Genomic DNA, 19,062 nt, shown 5'->3' on the forward strand with positions numbered 1-19,062 from the left:
TAATTGGGTGAACAGAATGAAATTTAATACACTTATTCAGTTTTTTCTGCAGATTCCAAATATGTGAGTAGATTTTTCATAGCTGCATTAGAACAAAAGATATGCTGTTTCTACAACGTTTTCTAGCACATTTCTTACGGGGATTTTTGGCAACTTCTTTTCGTCAAACACAAAAGCAAAGTATGTGGCAAGAATGCCAGAAAGCTGATCTAGCCGATGATGCTATTTGTTTTCTTATAATATTGTTTACCAAATGATAACTCTCAATAATCATAAAGTGTATAAAGCAAAAATTTTTCGCTCATATTTGCGTGCATTTATTTTGCATTCGAAGTTTGATGAAAACAATAAAATTAGCATCATCGGCTAGACGAGCTCTCTGGCAGTCTTGCCACATACTTTGTTCTTGTGTTTGACAAAGCGAAGTTGCCAAAAAGTACCGTAAGAAATATGCTCTCAGAAATCTCATATCTTTTGTTCTAATGCAGATAATAAAAATCTACTTGAAGATTTGGAATCTGCAGAAAAATCTGAATAAGTGTACTAACTTTCATTCAGCTAACCTAAGTAATAAAAAAACTTTTTTCAAGACCCACGTCTCCCCTTAAACCGGAAGGTGTGCAAATGACTGTTTCAGAGAGCATGCCCTGAACATAAAAAAGAAGGAACGAATTCACTTAGCAGATCACGTGAATTCTTGTGGTTGTGAGGCATTTGTTTCGCGAGGCAGAGATTCCTGGCAAGAGTCGCAATGAACAAGCCCGCTTGTTACTGGAAGAATTTCTCATTAAGAAGAGGGGGGTGGGGCGCGTCAGCGAACCTTCCGTCACTCTGCACTTGAATGAATTTAGATACCTCGAGACGTGTACGAGATAGAAGATCTGTTATCTTCATTTCTTGTTGTTTTCGTTGAACGCATCTGCACATGTGCCTAAAGTGCCTCCGAATGTAATACATATCACTAACGATGTTACATTGTATGTAAAGAAACTGAATAAAAATGAATAAACAGGAAAAAAAATCACAAGTATATATATGTTTCATGACGAAGTGGTGCAATAAACAATTGAAAGTAGCGCTTGTCCAGTGTGCACCTTCCATGTGTGCCGCGTTTTTTTATTGTGCTACGTAATTTTTGTCACTAAGGAAGGCAGTTGCTTGCTCTGACAAAGACAAGTCCTATCCTGTTCAAACACTGGCTCCTGCGTCATTCCCTGTTGCGAGTGTTTTTTCATCACTTCAAGCCTCCGTCTAAACCTGAACTTCTGTCTTGCTCATGTGTTAGTGCCGAAAGCTCGCACTAGCTATGGGCTATTTTCCTTTTCACATGCAGCATCACAGCTATGGAATAAATTACCGACAGACCTCTCAACACTACAGCCATTTGCCAGTTAAAAAAATTACACCATCTGTCGCTAAAGGGGACCATAAGGCGATGCGAAGCCGGAGCACTTGCACGATTGCGTCCCGTTGGCGATCGTTGGGCATGCTACCGACCTCGCGTCGTGGAACGCGAAGAGGAAACTACGCGCGTCGTGTCTTCCCTCTAGCCTGGCCGTTAATTCTCACAGGGCGTGTGGGGAACGTCGACAGGCGCGCGAGAGAGTCAGCGTAGGAGAGGAGAGAGAGGGAGAGGGACGCGCATGCGCTGGCCCTCATCGCGGCGCTGCGCAGGAGAGAATTTCGGCATGTCGTGTTCGCATTTGAGGAGCCAACAGAGGCAAGCGCTGGACTGAACGTGCGCAGCGCTCTACTATTTGAAGGAGAGGAGACTAGAGGAGGAGAGTAGCGTATGCGCCGTGAGAGCAGAAGCGAGAACGCAGGAGAAGCACAAGCAGGTGCTGGTAGAGAAGTGGAGAGAGTAACGTGCAGCTGTTGGAGAGAGGGAAGGAGGAGAGCTGCGCATGCGAAGTGTGAGTGCGGACAACGCTGCGTGTGGATTACCACGCCGCCTTACATACCCCCGAGCAAGAGACACTTCGCATCTAAAAACTAATATTCACTCATTCATGTTTGCATCACTCACTAGTTAAATAGGAAATAGCATTATACTCGCGCGATTCTTTTTCTTCTCATGCACTCTTATGTTTATACAGTAACATACAACGTCGAGGACCCCTTTTAAGACTCCTACAAGTTACAGGGTCCCAGCTTTATATGACATCCAAGTATAACCCTTCCTGCAATAAAAGAAATTTCAACCCACCACAGTGGTCTAGTGGTTATGGTGCTCGACTGCTGACCCGAAGGTCGCAGGATCGAATCCTGGCTGTGGCAGCCGCATTTTTGATGGGGGCGAAAAGTGGCTGAGGCCCGTGTGCTTAGATTTAGGCGCACATTAAAGAACACCAAGTGGATGAAATTTCTGGAGCCCTCCACTACGGCGTCCCTGATAATCATATCGCAGTTTTGGGTCGTTAAACCCCAACAATTATTATTAAAAAAGCTTGTTAACTTGTCAGACATACAGCAAAGTTCCATGCAGGCTGAAACAAGACGGGCAGAAAACATACCCTGCACTGCTTCTTGAAGGACATCCCAGCTTCCTTGGAACCAAGCTGGAGGTTGGCACCGTGACCCACGATGAACTCAGCCACAATGTAGGCATACCTGGATTACAAAAAGGTCACAAATATGTGGTCGGCACAAACTGCATCCAGAGGACCAGTGAGTGGGCAACACGGTCATGCACTTGATAAAACCCCTATCTAAGCCAAATAAAAGTGTCACAAGCTTAAATTTCAGCACAAAACAAGACAGGTCGAGTGTATGTGTGTGGGTGTGCGTGCTATGAACAAATTCAGTGTGCACAAGACAAGACCTACATATTGGTTGGCTACCCTTAATTTGGTACCCTCATTACCATCCCCTGAACAATCCAGAGGTTGAATTTTAGTTGTGCTGTTGCAGTTGTGCGCTGAGTCTTCAACGAACACGCAGCCGTGAGAATTTTTTTTAAATGGTGCCGTAATAGCTGAGTTAACACGCGTCTGATGATCCAAAAGTGGCCCCCGCTTGCTCCGCTCTTTCCTTTGCTAAGCTCCGTTCATCGGCTTGTCTCTCATCCTGGCCGAGCGCTCCTCCTCGCTGGGCGAGAAGCAAGAGCGGCGAGTGCTGCAACGTTGGGCATCGTTCATCGTGACAGCATTCTGACTCGATGCGTGCGTTTACTTTAAATGTTAAGAAATTATCGGAGGTGGTTTAGGGGCCCTAGGGTGCATCACCAGGCCCCACTACAGATTTCGTTCAGGAACAAGAAGTTGTAAGGCATCAGTCTAGAGTAGGGGTCAGCAACCTACAGCCCGTGTGCAGCATGTGGCCCACGAGGCAGTATTATGCAGCCCCCAGGCCAGACATCAGAACACATACCCCCCCTCCCTTGTCGCTTCCTATCGAGTGACATGGCAGTTTTGACTTTAAATGGGATTTTTGCTTGTAACTTATGTTTGTAAATTGCAACCTTGTGACATGCGTGCTGAAAATAAACATTTCTATTCCTGTTTTTTACATTATTGTCAATTCGCCGAATTTTTTCTATTCATAACATGTGTATATCTTGTTACACATATTATAATATATACACATATTATAATTGGAACTGTGCAAAAAGCAAAATTTTGGGTGCGAAGTGAATTCGAATATTGAAGTGTTAGTGTGAATCGAATCGAATATTTCTCGAATATTTCTAGAATATTTTTCAAATACTTCGAAGCGAAATTGCAGAAGAAAAAGTTAGCAGGACTCCTAAGCATATTCTTATGAGAGAGCAACATGAAAGTGTTTCTTTTCGCTAGGTTGATGAAGCACTGGCAGGGTGGTCTTTCATAGTTGCCTTATCAAGAATGAGGCAACGTAGAGGCCGAATTCGATTTATGTACATGATTTGGTGCAACCAAAGTGTTGCCGACAACACTTTACACGTGATAGGCAAAGATGCCATTTCCTCAGCTTCTCCTCCTCTTTCAACTTCTGTGGAAGCCCAACTGATGTGGCGGACAAGGGTGTGCTCCCTTGAAGTCCGGAGTTCCAAATCTGCCTCGTAGACGTCGATATATGAGAACATCTGAAATTTTGGATGCTAAAAAACTTCGGCGTCCAATTTTTCGGACTTCCTGCCCAAATTTCAGGCCCAGAACAGCATTAATTGCACCCATGACTCTGCCACATCTTTCATCTCCATGTTGGAACCAGCGTTTTCTTGAGTTAGTACATTTGCGACCATAGCAGAGCTTGAAAGGCAGCTTTGCCGCAATACCGGGGTGTGATGAGGTGAAGCATATTGAAAATCTAGGGACCACTTCCAATCGGACGTTGACTGTGTCTTGGCAGAGTTCGACCGTAAATGAGCTTGAAAGGCAGCTTTGCCGCAATACGAGAGTGTAATGAGGTGAAGCATATTGAAAATCTGGAGGGGTCACTTTCAACTAGACGTTGACTGTGTCTTGGCAAAGTTCAACCGTAATGGAGCTTGAATGGAAGCTTTGCCGCAATACGAGAATGTAATGAGGTCAAGCATATTGAAAATCTAGGGACCACTTCCAATCGGACGTTGACTGTGTCTTGGCAATGTTCGACCGTAACGGAGCTTGAAAGGCAGCTTTGCCGCAATACGAGAGTGTAATGAAGTGAAGCATATTAAAAATCTAGGGACCACTTCCAATCGGACGTTGACTGTGTCTTGGCAATGTTCGACCGTAACGGAGCTTGAAAGGCAGCTTTGCCGCAATACCGGGGTGTAATGAGGTAAAGCATATTGAAAATCTAGGGACCACTTCCAATCGGACGTTGACTGCGTCTTGGCAGAGTTCGACCATAACGGAGCTTGAAAGGCAGCTTTGCCGCAATACGAGAGTGTAATGAGGTCAAGCATATTGAAAATCTAGGGACCACTTCCAATCGGACGTTGACTGTGTCTTGGCAATGTTCGACCGTAACGGAGCTTGAAAGGCAGCTTTGCCGCAATACGAGGGTGTAATGAGGTGAAGCATATTAAATATCTCTAGGGGTCACTTTCAATCGGACGTTGACTGTATTTGTTTTTGGGAAGTTCGAATAGTAAAATTCCAGTGCGAATCGAATCGAATAGCACACACTATTAGAAAAATATTCGAAATTTCGAATATTCGCACACCCCTAATTATAATATGTGTATATATTATATTATGTCTTCTATCCTACCACTACGACAAAGCAAACGCAATGCCAACATCCATGTAATCATATGCATATTTGTGTAGCGCTACAGTTCAGGGAGGTACCACTTTTTTTTAAGCTGGAATGTCTCGGTTACTTCACACGTTAGCTTTCTTGTACCTCGGAATCTTGTCGGCCAGCTCGCGCAGCCAGTCGCGAAGGATACGTGCCACGATGCGCTCCTTGACGAAGATGATGCCGCACAGTGACATCTGCGGTTCTGCAGCATCGGCATCGCTGCCGTTCCGCAGCCGTTCCTGCGGCCGGAAGGTCCACAGTATCTGCAGGAGGCGCTTGAGCTTGGGCGTAGCCATTGCCAGGAGTGGTTCCTCGCTTTGCACAGCGTTTGACTCGATGATGTGACGCTTACACCTCTTGCGAACCTCGTCCAGCCATTCCAACACACCTCTACCTCGCGGAGCACGCAGTCGTCATCGAGGCCATCCAACATGCGACGGGCCTGCAATGCCGTGACAAGGTTTTCTTTAATGTATGAGCGTTCTTATGCTCATGCATTAAGAAGAATAAGAATTGGGTGGAATGCATTTGGTTTGCCAATATCCCTCAAGAGAAAGGTGCAGTACTAACGGTTTCAAATTATAGGAACAATTTAGGGCTATGTAATGCACATGTTTCGTTTCTTCCATCTTCAGTTCAGGTCATATCGGCGTGAATTTTGACTCGAATGCGTAGATCAGAGCCAACATTATCTTTAGAACCAGATTGATTCGCCATGACACGACGTGGTTATCTCAAGCAATTGCGCATACAAGTCATTATACAGTCGAACATGACTATATCGAACCCGTTTACATCGAACTACCCTGTATACTGAACAACTTCTGAACACGGTATAGTTACAGTGAGAATATATAGCGAAAATTACGGTTGCATCGAACAAGAATAGCAGCGACTCCCGATATATCAAACGTCAAGAGAAGCAAAAGTGCTCCCGGAAGTTAGCTTTCCCTCGTAGCGGCGGGGAAACTGGCGCTTTTCCCCACCGCTCACTCCAAAAGTGGTTTAACCCGGCGGCGCATGACCCGCTCTCCCTACCGTGACCACACCGCGGCAGTCGAGCCGCTGTCACCCCCCTGCAAAAAGTGATCCTGACCCGACCGCAGCGCTTGCTGAGACAGCCAATAAGGGCCTCTTGTACTCTCGTCGTGCGAGCGTGTGGGTCGTGCGAGTTATCTCCCCGCATTTCTCGTTCGTTGTGCTTCGCACCATGCGCCTGTGCCATGATGGCTAGCGTGAAGCGGCAGAATTTGCCTTTCGCCGTGAAAGCTCGAAATTATAGATCGAGTCTAACGTCGTGGCAGCGTGCAAGATTCCGAGGAGCACTCTCAGCACGATCTTGAAGAATAAGGCGGAGATTAGGGATAAAGCGGACAAAAGACCCGGTGCCCGTGGCACCCCGACGCGTACGCACGGCCGTGTATGAAGACGTCGAGGCAGCCATGTACAAGTGGTTCGTTGACGTTCAGTTGTGCAACCTCCCCGTGTCCGGCCCCATGATCGAACAAAAAGCAAAGGACATGGCTTTTCTCCATGACAGGGAGGATTTTCAAGGTGGCTCCGGTTGGCTACAGCGGTTCAAAGAAATGCATGAGAAACGACGATCCTTTGCCCACATCCTCAGAGGTGATTGGTGCTCTCGCACTAGTCCGGCGCTTCTGCGCGAATGTGGAAGGTTGCGGCCTCGCCTGCTCCTACTCTTTAGACCATGTTGAGAAATGCGTGCTGTCGCAGGCAGCGAAGTTGCTCAAACAGAAAAAAATGGAAGACTATTTCAAGCGCAACTAAGCTAGCTTCGTCAATAAAACGCTTTTATGAATGGTATGCGAATTTATGACGTCCAATTCTTTAGCAGGCTTATATCGAATTATGCCCTATATCGAACTGACAGGCATTTTTTTGCGAGTTCGATATATCCGAGTTTGACTGTACTAAAAATATTTGATGATGCGTTTGAATCCATGGGTACTGTACAGAGCTGCATCTACTACGGGGCAGAAACCTGGAGGCTTACGAAAAGGGTTCAACTTAAATTGAGGACGACGCAGCGAGCCATAGAAAGAAAAATTGTAAGTGTAAGTGTAAATTTAAGAGACAAGAAGAAAGCAGCGTGGGTCAGGGAACAAACAATTGTTAAGGACATCTTAGTCGAAATCAGGAAGAAGAAATGAGCACGGGCAGAGCATGTAACGAGAAGGCAACATAACCGCTGGTCACTAAAAGTAACGGACTTTATTCCAAGAGAACGCAAAGGCACGAGGGGGGAGACAGAAAGTTAGGGAGGGCAGATGAGATTCAAAAGGTTGGGGAGACAACGCAAGCACAGGACTGAGTTAATTGGAGCAACATGAGAGAAGCCTCTGCTCCGCAGTGGGCGTGGTCAGGCTGGTGGTGATGATGATTTTTACGCAGGAGGTGGTTTTACAGGGCTTCAGTGTGCTTTTGGGAAGGCTAAAAGCTTGACAGCCCGAAAAGAAAACGCTCGGCACAGAAAGTAGGCCACTAGCATTGCCACTACACCAGGGGTGCGATCTTGTCCGCATTCAAAATAGAATGTTTGTCCTCGCCACACGCGATCAGTCAAGGCGCGCACCTAAGTCGGTCATGACGAGGAACCCAAAGGCACAGCCTCTGTTTCGCGACGAGAAAGTGGCGTGATGCGGCTGTGAATCATTTTCAAAATGAATACGTCGTCTGCTAGGAGAAGAACGGATGGAGAGTACATGTTATTCGATAGAATGGATATAAAACGGTCTCCGAACGACCTAGACTGGATCAAAACCTACGTGCTCAAAATGAAGCAGCAAATTCGCCTGATTTCTTCTACTGCTTGTACTTATGTTTCGCTCAAGTGTTTGACATCAATGTCTTTTTTTCCAAATTATTAAAGTAAATCTGGGGTTTTCCGTGCCGAAACTACAATATGATTATGAGGCAAGCCATAGTTGGGGAGTCCGAATTAATTTTGACCACCTGGAGTTCCTTAAGGGGGGACGTGCCTTTCGGAACGAACTTTTTTGTTTCTGGTTAGATCTTGATGAAAATTGGCACAAAGACTAAGAATGACCTCATAATGCTTCCATAAAAATTTCAAGATGATATCACAAAAACTTCCTGAGAAACAAATAATTTCATTACTGGACCTCGTGGAGCGGCTGGAGAGTTTAAAAAATGACATAAAAAGTTGGTAAAAACTGTGTGCAGAGGCGAATGTATGCTGAAGGGGGCTGCGTTTTCAAAATAATTTTTTTGCAACACTAAAAATTGTAGTTCATGTTTTCTCCACTGATACTTCAATGAGCACATTTGCACTACAAACAAGAAACCCTACCAAAAATTTTTAAAAGGCTAAATTAAAAAAATAAGAACGCAGCCCCCTGAAGCACAGTTCAAGGAGCATTACAAAAAAAACGGAATCAAAATCTGTCAAGTAGTTGCGAAGATATCTGCTCCACGAGCTGAGCTACATGCCAAAAAAACGGTATTGAGAAAACGAGGTTCAAAGTTTTGTGTCACGTTTACATGCCTAATAGGCACCAGGGTTGTAGTCCTTAGTGTCCTTTGCTGTGCGGCGTCGCTTGGCCATCTGACCTTTAGCCTGATGAGCTTTCGCAGCCTTTTTTTTCCGCATGGCATCTTTTTCGGCTGCTCTACGAAGTGCATGGCGTCCAGGTTGGAGACCAAGAGATGTGCATAGTTGGGTGTAGGCATGGAGGTTCCCAGCATTATACCTGCAGATTGCTTCACTGACAGCAGTTTCTGCAGCTATCAATGAGGCATGCTCTTCTTTGGGCAGAATCGACCAAATAATTGAGTGCAGGCTTTCGGCAGCATTTTGAGTTTTTTTGCCCTGGCACCGCTCAAGAAGCTGTGGGTCCGAAAGTCGCTGGTACACGGGCAGCAGGGCAGCAGCAACGTGTCGTCCCAGGTGGTACTTATGGGGTGGCTGTGGTTCACCTTTAGCTTCTGCAGCCCGGTGTCTGCACCAGCTATCAGGACCTGGTGGGCAAAGTTCGTGGTGTGGATCCTGGTCAGTCGAAGTGGTGTGGTAGAATGTAGCCATGACAGCTCGCTGCATATCCTCCACTTCATCATGCTGCCTAAGGGCTTGGCCATAATAGTCAGTCAGTTGCTTGATCAAATTTTGTGTAAGGCCACCTTTTCCGCCAATAGGTTGGTCTTTCTTGCTCTTTGTGACGATGGTCCGCAGGGCTGTGCCCATCCTCTTTTTAACATGATTGATACAATCTTCTTTCCTCAGGGGAATAAAACCATAAGTCTGGTCCTGACACAGAGCTAAGAAAGTGCGGCTGTCGCCATCGCAAACGATGGTTGTGTAGCGCAGGTCATTTTTTTTTAGTGAGCGCCGAAACAGTATGAGGGCTGCTTCGACTTCCATTTGGCCAGAGTTTGCCTCTGTGTTTTTCTGGCAAACATGCCCTTCCTTCCACTCACTGTAGCCGTCGTCACTTTCTTTGGGGCCCACAGCACATCCATGACAGTAATTTGACAGGACAACACTGTCAAGCACTAGTCCGGTATAGAACTCAATGACCGTGCCCACGCCGATGTGGGACGCGTGGCCGCGTGTCATCCACGTCCCGTCGTACACCACCGTGACATTCTTGGTGGGTGTTCCCTCCATTTGGTTGTACACATCGCGAACGGCTGCAACAGCGTCGGAAAACACATTTGCTGCAGCTGCTGCGCCAGCAGGCCGAAATTTCCCTTTGAGATGCCTTTGAAAAGTCTTGTGGTGAATTCCCCTATGTGATACATTCATCACTGACCAAAAATCGCTGAGCGCAGCTGATCCCTTTCCAATCGTTTTTATAGCTTGCATGGCCCGAATATTCACTTCAAATGACTTGCTGCTTTCCATTCGCGGCGACGACCACGCATTTTTCGCGTCCGCGCCGCAAGCAGTGCAGGTGAGCACCATCTTTACTGCTAACCCGTGCTTAGTTCCGTGCTTCATCTTGAGTCCCGGCTCTTTGCACTGCGGGCACAGGGCACTGCCTAACAGACCATTCAGGGCCGCGCGTTGCACGAGGAAAAACTCATCTTCGTCTTCCGTTTCGATGTCACTGTCGTCCCCTTGGTCCATCAGTGACATCTTGCGCTCCGTCGCAGACACTGCTCTTAAAGACTCCTGAACAGCCGCGGCGCGTTTGCGAGATGCCTCCGCTGACACGAAACGAGGCTCTAATCGGGCCCGAATCGTGCTACTGGTGGTGCTGGTAGACGACCTCGCATCCTCGCGCGAAGTACTTGGCTGAGCATCCGCGATGTCTAGATCCTCGCGCGAAGTGCTTGGCTGAGCATCCGCGATGGATACATCCTCGCGCGAAGTGCTTGGCTGAGCATCCGCGATGGATACATCCTCGCGCGAAGTGCTTGGCTGAGCATCCGCGATGGATACATCCTCGCGCGAAGTGCTTGGCTGAGCATCCGCGATGGATACATCCTCGCGCGAAGTGCTTGGCTGAGCATCTGCGATGGATACATCCTCGCGCGAAGTGCTAGGCTTAGCATCCGCGATGTCTGCAGCCTGCGCGGAACGACGAACGGATGTTTCCTCCGACGGCACAAAGCACTGCTCCAACGGCATATCAACAGTTTCGTCGATGCTCGCGGACGATGCTCCGTGCGTGCTTGTGCTCGGCTGCGAGTCCTCGTCGTGCCGCACGCCGTCGTCGCTGCTCGCAGAAGTCGCCGGATTGAATTTCTTTTTCACGATCGGCGGCTTCCGCTTACGAGCACCAAATCGCTGCGCAGTCTTGCGTTTCTTCTTGAACGATCGCCGGTCCATGATCGCATGTGGGAACCGATCTCAAAACTGCGATGCGCCAAACTGGACAACAACGTTTTTCTCTCACGAGCGCCGGTCTTATCACAGGGCGATGCGATCTCGAAACCACGCCGCGACAAGTTGAAAACGCTCGCAGTAAGCGGCCCGTCAGCACCGCCAGCGCATAGAGCAGACGACCTTTGCGCCGATTGCTACAAGCGACCGCACGGGCGACCAATGCGGAGCCGCCGTACAGTCACGTGACGCGCGTCGCCAATCGGAAACTGTCGTGGTACCTTTAAACTTTGGCTTGCTGTGCGCTTGCTCTTGCCTGGTTCAGCCGGCCGAGGCGGCAAATTTGAAACGGAAGAATCGCGCTATCCATAGAGACAAAGATGGCGGCGCTAGGTTACGCGGTTGCGGAGGTATCGCGGCTCGAAAAACGCCGTTTTTTTCGCAATTTCCGTGAAATTCATCGCCACCCTAGCTTCGATAAAAAATTTTTACGTCATTTCTACGCCGTTTTCAGGGACGAAACTTCGAAATTAGATAGAAAAGGGGTCACAGAATGTGAAAATGAGATTTTCAAAAAATCGATTTTTTGGCCAAATTTCGCGATGCCAAAGCCGCGTCCCCCTTAATTGAAGCCAAAGCTCATTGACATTAACAGAACTATCGTTGGCCATTTCAAAAAATTCTTCGTATTTATGTTCTAAGTAGGTAAGTACTGCTGAATCATCTGCTTTTTGAAAATTAGGCACAACTCCAGCAGTTTTCGCAGTAGCAATGCAACCGAGGGGTAGCTGGCATTTTGGTATATTGTGATCCGATATACCATCTATGATCCCCAAATTTAGTTCACCAAGAGGGAAATTGTCGCTAATATGTATCAAGTCTAGGACGTTGGCGCTTGACCCTTGTGTTCGCGTGGGAGAGGTTAGAACTTGGTGAAGCCCGAAGTTTAGCATCAAATCAATCAGTGAATTGGATGATTCTGAAGTGTGGTGCATGTTATTCCAGTCAATGTCAGCCAAATTGAAATCTCCCATCAGAATAACACGACTGCTAGCATGACTCTGCATAAACTCATGGACAGCAACAATGCTTTCATGACCAGACCCAGGGCTTCTGTAGAAACAACCAGTAAGTATTGTGAAGTCACCACACATAATCTTGCAGAAACTGCCTCAGCATCTGGAACGTCAGGCATCAAGACAAAATGTAAGCTCTTCTTAATCAGCAGAGCTACGCCACCACCTCTAGTTGGTCGATCTTTGCGGATAATGGAGTAGTTAGGGGGTGCTATTTCGTGGCTGTATACCTCTTCTGAAAGCCATGTTTCTGTAATAGCCACAATGTCAGGGCTATGTTCAAGCAGCAAGTTATCTAATGCTTCAGTTTTATTGACAATACTTCTCGCGTTTATGTTTGATAATGTTATTTCTGCTATTTTTTGTAGCTTCGAGTTATTGGTCGACTTCTTTCGGCATTTTTTGGGACCGCGATTCACTCATTTCTTTCGTCGTCCCAGAGAGAAGTGCTTTCATTTATGTGTAATTTGTCGGAAGAAAGCGACACCTTTTCTCCTTTTTCGCGGTTTGGTCTAGTGCTTTCCCGAAGTTTCTTTTTTTCCCGCACCCTACGACTAAAATCTTCACCTATAGAGTAGTTGGTGTTCTACAACTTGTAGCCTTCCTTCAGTATCACTGATGCATGTCATGAGTCAAGGAGCCAGGATGACCGGTCTCGTTTTGTCCTTAGTCGGCCTGCCTAGGTGATGTATTCGTTCTATGTTAACTGGCTCCAAGCCGAGGGTATCCTTGATGATTGCTTGATTGACGCTGCGTTCCAGCGTTTCGTAGTTTTCACCCTCAACCTCACGCAATCCGTAAACAATAAGATTCAATTTTCTGCTGTGGTTTTCCAAATTGTCAACCCTATTTTCTAGTTTTTTAAAGGCCCTTTCCAGCTGTAATACGTGATTTTCGCACGAGACTACCGTATTTACTCGAATGTAACGAGAGTTTTTTTCAAAATCTGAAGTGATTTGGGTCCCGCATTATAATCGAAGCACCTAAAATCGTGCCTTGGTGGTGCCGCCCCACTGGTTCCTTAAAATGGCTACGACAAACCTAGCGATCTTTCAACCTTGTGCTGGCAACATACGCACACTGGCAACATCGAATCGAATCCAATCCAATCGTATTGTTCGCGACGTGTTTTGCGGGCGGTTCATTTCCTGTGTGCTTCCGCGACTTCGACTCGAGCAAATGGCAGCGCGACGAGTTCAGTACGATGCCCGCTTTAAGGGAAGTGCAATACTGATGGCTGAGGAAATCGGGAACTCAGCCGCGGCTCGACGGCTAGATGGGCGGAATCTATCCGTGGGTGGAGGCTCCAGCGTGAAGTGCTCTTCAAGAGTGAGCCCGGCCGAAAAGGCTTCCGTGGACCTCGTTGTCGCCGTCACACAGAACTCGAAAAAAAAGTGGCGGAGTTTGTGATTCAGCAGCGAAATCGCCTATTGGGGGTCAACGTTGAGCTGATTCAGTGGAAAGCCCGAGACGTAGCTCGAGAGATGGGATCCCGCGGGAGAACTTGGCTTCATGTGGATGGCACAAAAGTTCATGCGAAGAATGGATTTTCCCTCCGGCGAACAACGTCGATAAGGCAGAAGCTACCAGCAGATTGCAAGCGAAGCTAGTGGAGTTTCAGCGCTATGTGCTCGACCTGCGCCGCTCGTCGCAAATGCCGTTGGGGCACATTGGCAACGCGGACCAGACTCCAGTTTTCTTGGACATGCCTATGTCAAGGACTGTCAGCGAAACAGGTGCCCCTCAAGTTCGCATAAGGACTACAGGCAACGAGAAGATGCGGCTAACCGTGACGCTAGCCTGCTTGGCAGATGGGCGCAAGTTGCCGCCATACATCATTTTCCGGCGCAAAACCATCCCGAAGGAGCTGTTCCCCAGGGATGTGATTGTCCGCTGCCAAGAAAAAGGTTGGATGGGCACTCCGCTTATGCTTGACTGGTCAGAACTGTGTGGTGCAGACTGCCAGGTGCGCTCCTCCACCCCGCCTCTATCCTAGTTCTCGACTCTCTTCGCGGTCACCTGACGCCCGAAGTGAAGAAGCTGATGCGGGAAACTCAGACGCAGCTCGCTGTTATTCCTGGAGGTATGACGTCCGTGCTACAGCCATTAGACGTCTGCCTGAACAACCATTTAAGGATAGAATGCGCAGCTGCACGAAGAATGGATGCGAGGTCTGGCTTTGACACCTACGGGTAGGATAAAGTGACCTAGCGCCGCGAAGATTGCCGAGTGGGTGTCCGCCGCTTGGTACGGCCTGCCACATGACATGATAGTTCGTGTTTAAAAAGTGCTGTATATCGAACTATATATGGATGGCACGGAGGATGACCTCATCTGGGAGGAAGAAAGTGACAAAGAGGGCTCAACCACCGGCGTGATGGCGATGAAAGCAACGAATGAACAAAACTCACTGTACATTTAGAAACTGGGATGTCTTTGCCACTACCATGTGCAGCAAATAAAGGTACTTTTCCCCCCCGCTTACTCGCGTACATTCGTTTTTTTTTTTTTTTTTTTCGGCCACTGAAAAGCACCCCTCGTTACATTCGAGTAAATACGGTACTTTTTCTTCAAGTTTGGAAAGGACGTCAATCTTTCTTTCGAGTTCAGGTAGCTGACATTCTTTGACATCTTTATATCAGTGGCGGTATTCTTTAATTGTTTAGAAATCTGGCTGTAATCGGGGCCTGGATTCTCCTCTACGTCCCCAGCCACAAGAAGAAGTTTCCATAGTACAAAACAGCATCGGTAACTGCAACAAGAAGCCGCGGGCATGGCAGCACCAACAAGAATGAGTTACTAGACCTAAAACACTTATGTCGCTTTCTCACCTGCATGAAGAAGCACAGCGGGTTTGACGTCTGCATCCTTGTGGTACTACCGTGCCCAATGGCTCGGGTTGGAATGAAACACCACATATAGCCGTTGAATAGGTGGCGCTCGATGCTGATCATGTGTCCAGCAGAGTGTGTCAATAGCTGACCATGTGGCCAGTCGTCCCAGTGCAGATAGAACGCGACATCCGGCACGTGAAAATCGCTGCTGTTGATATACGTAACGCTGATCATCTCAGGCAGCAGACAGTGCGCGCGCCCCCACCGATAAGGAGTGCGCTGGCGGCAAGCTGCATGACGAAGCACAGCGGGTTTAGACGTCTGCATCCTTGTGGTACTACCATGCCCAATCTAAGTACACGGGCCTCAAACATTTCCGCCTCCATCGAAAATGCAGCCGCCACGGCCGGATTTAATCCGCGACCTTCGGGTCAGCAGCAGAGCGCCCAAACACAAGACCACCCAGGCGGGGCACGGAGCCCAAAGATTCACAAGACAACAACAAAGCGCAAAATGAGACCGTCCATGGCACAAGACTGGTAGTAACAATGTGACACCGATGAGTGCGATGGCGATGGAGGCGGTTGACTTCAGTTGCCCATAGTGGCCAGACTTGTGAAGTTTTCTGCCAATGACTGGTATATAAGAAGGGGGGTCGACTTTTTAGGACTGTTTCTTGAAAAAAAAAATTGACCTACCGTATTTTCCGGTGTATAAGTCGCACCTTTGTATAAGACGCACCCCCTACTTTTTACGACTTTCGAAAGAAAAAATGATATATAAGGCGCACCTTTGTATAAGACGCATCAATTTTTAACTCAGTCGACATGATAAAAAACCAATGACCCACGCAGAGTACATTGATTGCGAAATGCGTAGTCACGCACGGCACTGAATATCTGTAGCAGCAGTTTATTAAGGCGCAGAAAACCACTATTATTCTACTGGATTTGAAGCCACATCCTCCGACGCACTGTCAAAAGTTCTTCCACCTCGGTTGGCAGCATCGCTGGGTTGCCGTCGTCAGCCTCGCGCAGCATTGTAAGCGCCTTGAAGCACATCGTTGGCACTGCCTGTACTAGGTGTGGCTACCATACCTTTAGGGCATTACCAGACTTGGCGAGAACACATAAACAACGAACGCGCCGCACGGTTATCACACAATCGTCGGATACCACCTACACACGCATACAAAACGTAAATGGCGACCGGAAGCCGGAAGCTGCGACTACTACTGGACTGCAGCGACGTCTCACACGGAAACTGATGATGATGATATGAAGTGGTACTTTCGTTTTTGTAACTGATTGTGGGCGCTACAACGTTACAATGGACCGTTGTGGTGCTCTTTTTTATTTATTGCCTCAGTTGTGGGTTTAATTCTTCGTTTAAGAACAAACAATTCAAACAGTACAATGGGGCACGCGACAGTGGTGGCTTTTATTGCGGCCGTCTCTCCGGGTCGCCGCGGCTTGAACAGCAAGTAGCTGACATCTAAGATCGCAGCCGCTTCATTGTTACAAAAAAATTAGATATATTTTTACGAATGCTCTCGAGCTCTGTTTATCTTACTCATAAATTAAATATAACAAATGGTCTCGCAGAATCACGTGACTTTTTGCGTATATAAGACGCACCGTTGTATAAGACGCACCAGCGAAAATCTAGGAAAAAAGGTGCGTCTTATACACCGGAAAATACGGTATATTCCGATTTTTACGGTATATGTACACTTGGCTTGTGACAATATTAACACTTTCCTGTTCACGCCTATACTCATCGATAGCCGAGCGCTCATAGCTTCAAACATGGCGTAGACATCGCGCGCACACCTGCCTCCGGAAACGGCGAATTTCGGCGGATTCCGATGTGTCGCAGTCAGAATTTTTTTATGATGGCGTCAGTGCAACTTGGACGATGATTCTGACTCCTCAGCCTTCATCCCAGACAGCGAAAGAGCGTCAAACAGCCGCGGAACTGGTAAGTTTTGTTTTTATCTCCGAACCGAGTAGTCGCTGCCACGCTCAGTTCTGAAAATATTAGGCTTGTGCGAATATTCGGCACTTCGAATATTCAAACGAATATTATGTATTCGAATTCGCTTGGATTCGAATTTAAGTTCATGGAATTTCGAAGATCCGAAATGAAACGAATATGTGATATTAGTCCACATGTAACCCCCTGTAAATTGGTTTCACTGCAGTAAAGGGGTGCTATACTGTGAATACAGCTTTCAAAAAAAAATCTGCACTGCCGCGAAGCCCCACTTAAGTTTAACGTTCTATATAGGCATATATGCTCTAAGTATAGTAATTTTAAAATGTGCGATATTTTACGAGTATCACTTCCATTCTACCAAAAGTCAAATTCGCTACTACAAAGTTGCTTCCACTTCCTTGGAACCAAAAAAGAATAACATTTGCACATGCCTTGTTTCAATTTTTAAAAAAATATTGTTGAGGTTAGTTGGGTCATACAAACATGCTCATTTTTCTTTATACTAGGTGATATAACTATTCGGATTCGATTCAAAATTATTCGACCAAAGCACTATTCCCTTCGAAACTAAAATTTACTATCCACACAACCCTAAAATATATCCAGCGTGTTCTGAAGGTCACAGTTCTTATCTGCGGAGTGTCAACATCATTTGGGCGGAACACTTGCTGGCAGCTGCTCAACAAGTGGAGTTTATTATTGCGACAAATCAATGCGGTGTGGACCTCGACATAGCTCTCCCGTAGTGCCGCGCAGAGTTTTGTTGAACAGTCGATTTCCTCATGCTCTTCTTTACCGGAGAAATAATCGCTGAGATGCAGCACAACTAATAAATATGCATGAGTGCATACTCTTGAGTGAAAAGTCGAACAGAAAGAGCATGTTTTCTGCAAAACACTCTGCACAATCCTGTGCTTCACCACATCACGTAACTGCGTAGCGCAGTGGCACAATAACCACTAGGGCTAAAGTTTCTTTTGTATGTATCTAAATAAAGACTGCTTATGTTGCAATGCAGTTGTTATTTAAGAATGCGTATATTTGCGAAAATATTGGATATGGCATTTTCTATGAAAATGTATACAGTCAACTGCCGATTTTTCGGACTCTCTAGGGACCGTGAAATCGTCCGAAAAAAATGACTTCATGCTTTTTTTATTCTGCTCAAGTGGTCAAATCACCACAGCCACGTCAGAAATAGCTTAATGCCTCCCAGTACAATTATCAGGCATTTTGGTGTGTGCCCAGGATCTCGCAAATGCATCGGTACCAGCCGCGAACCCGCTTAACTACGTACGTGCCAACCGCCACTTCTGCATCTTGTGATGAGCGCCGCAGATAACAGCAAAGCGCGGAATAGATTACGGCTATCTCGCATGAAGCGTGTGTAAACGACGACAGGGAACAAAAGACTGTGGCGGAAGAGCAGACGACTCGCCTGGCTTACCCGATGCGTGTGCGATGTAAACGATGCACGCACACATCGCCGAATCGCCGCCGATACGCAGCATTTGCTGCCCTGTCAAGCCGGTAGTTTTAGTTGTGTGCAGCACATCGCCAAGCTGACGCCATCACTTTACTGTTGCTGTATCGTACACACGCATTATCATGAAAGGGTTCGTGATGCGCACTTAGTTCCGACCGCACACGGGCGCGGCAATGGCGAGCTGGTTTCGTCCACAAAGGCAACGCGTCTATTCGGCGCACTTAGCGGTCTCTCACAAAGACGCAGCAGGAGTGGCAGCGCGGCGATTTGGGTTCTCGCCTATTAAATGCATGCAGTACGCGCGACTGCGCTAGGCCACGTGCACTACCGCGCAGGTAACTGAAGATTGCTTATCGTAAGGGGTTGTCAGCGATTAAGCCGTACTGGCGCAGTGCCAGCTGCCGCCATCACGCCTCCGTGCATTCCACTGTTTATCCGTAACATCACCGCACGACGCCGCCATAGCGGCCCCTTTGAATTTTGGTCTGCTTCACCCGATCACGCTGGGCATTGCGGCAAAGTGACTTTTGGACTCTGCTACTGTCTCAAACAGATTGACTCGCGAAAGTGCTGGTTTGAACCTACGAGATAATAGACGCGGCAGAGGTGGGGGCTTCAAATAATGCCTTTTGGACCTACAATTTAGGCAGA

At 47.3% G+C, this 19,062-nt stretch overlaps 1 protein-coding gene across 1 annotated transcript in view; it reads right to left on the reverse strand.

The window, feature by feature from the left end:
• Positions 1 to 5,649, reverse strand: part of LOC119375121 (endoribonuclease Dicer-like) — a 7,372-nt gene extending 1,723 nt beyond the window's left edge. Inside the window, exons 1-2 of the mRNA XM_037645316.2 lie at positions 5,314 to 5,649; positions 2,514 to 2,610 (exon numbers count right to left, since the gene is read on the reverse strand). Coding sequence (XP_037501244.1) covers positions 2,514 to 2,610; positions 5,314 to 5,507 — 291 coding nt within the window. The 5' untranslated portion in view covers positions 5,508 to 5,649. The remainder of the gene's footprint in view (positions 1 to 2,513; positions 2,611 to 5,313) is intronic.
• Between the last annotated feature and the right edge of the window lie 13,413 nt (positions 5,650 to 19,062).

The sequence above is a fragment of the Rhipicephalus sanguineus genome, chromosome 11 (assembly GCF_013339695.2).
Source record: "Rhipicephalus sanguineus isolate Rsan-2018 chromosome 11, BIME_Rsan_1.4, whole genome shotgun sequence".
Taxonomy (NCBI): Eukaryota; Metazoa; Arthropoda; class Arachnida; order Ixodida; family Ixodidae; genus Rhipicephalus; species Rhipicephalus sanguineus.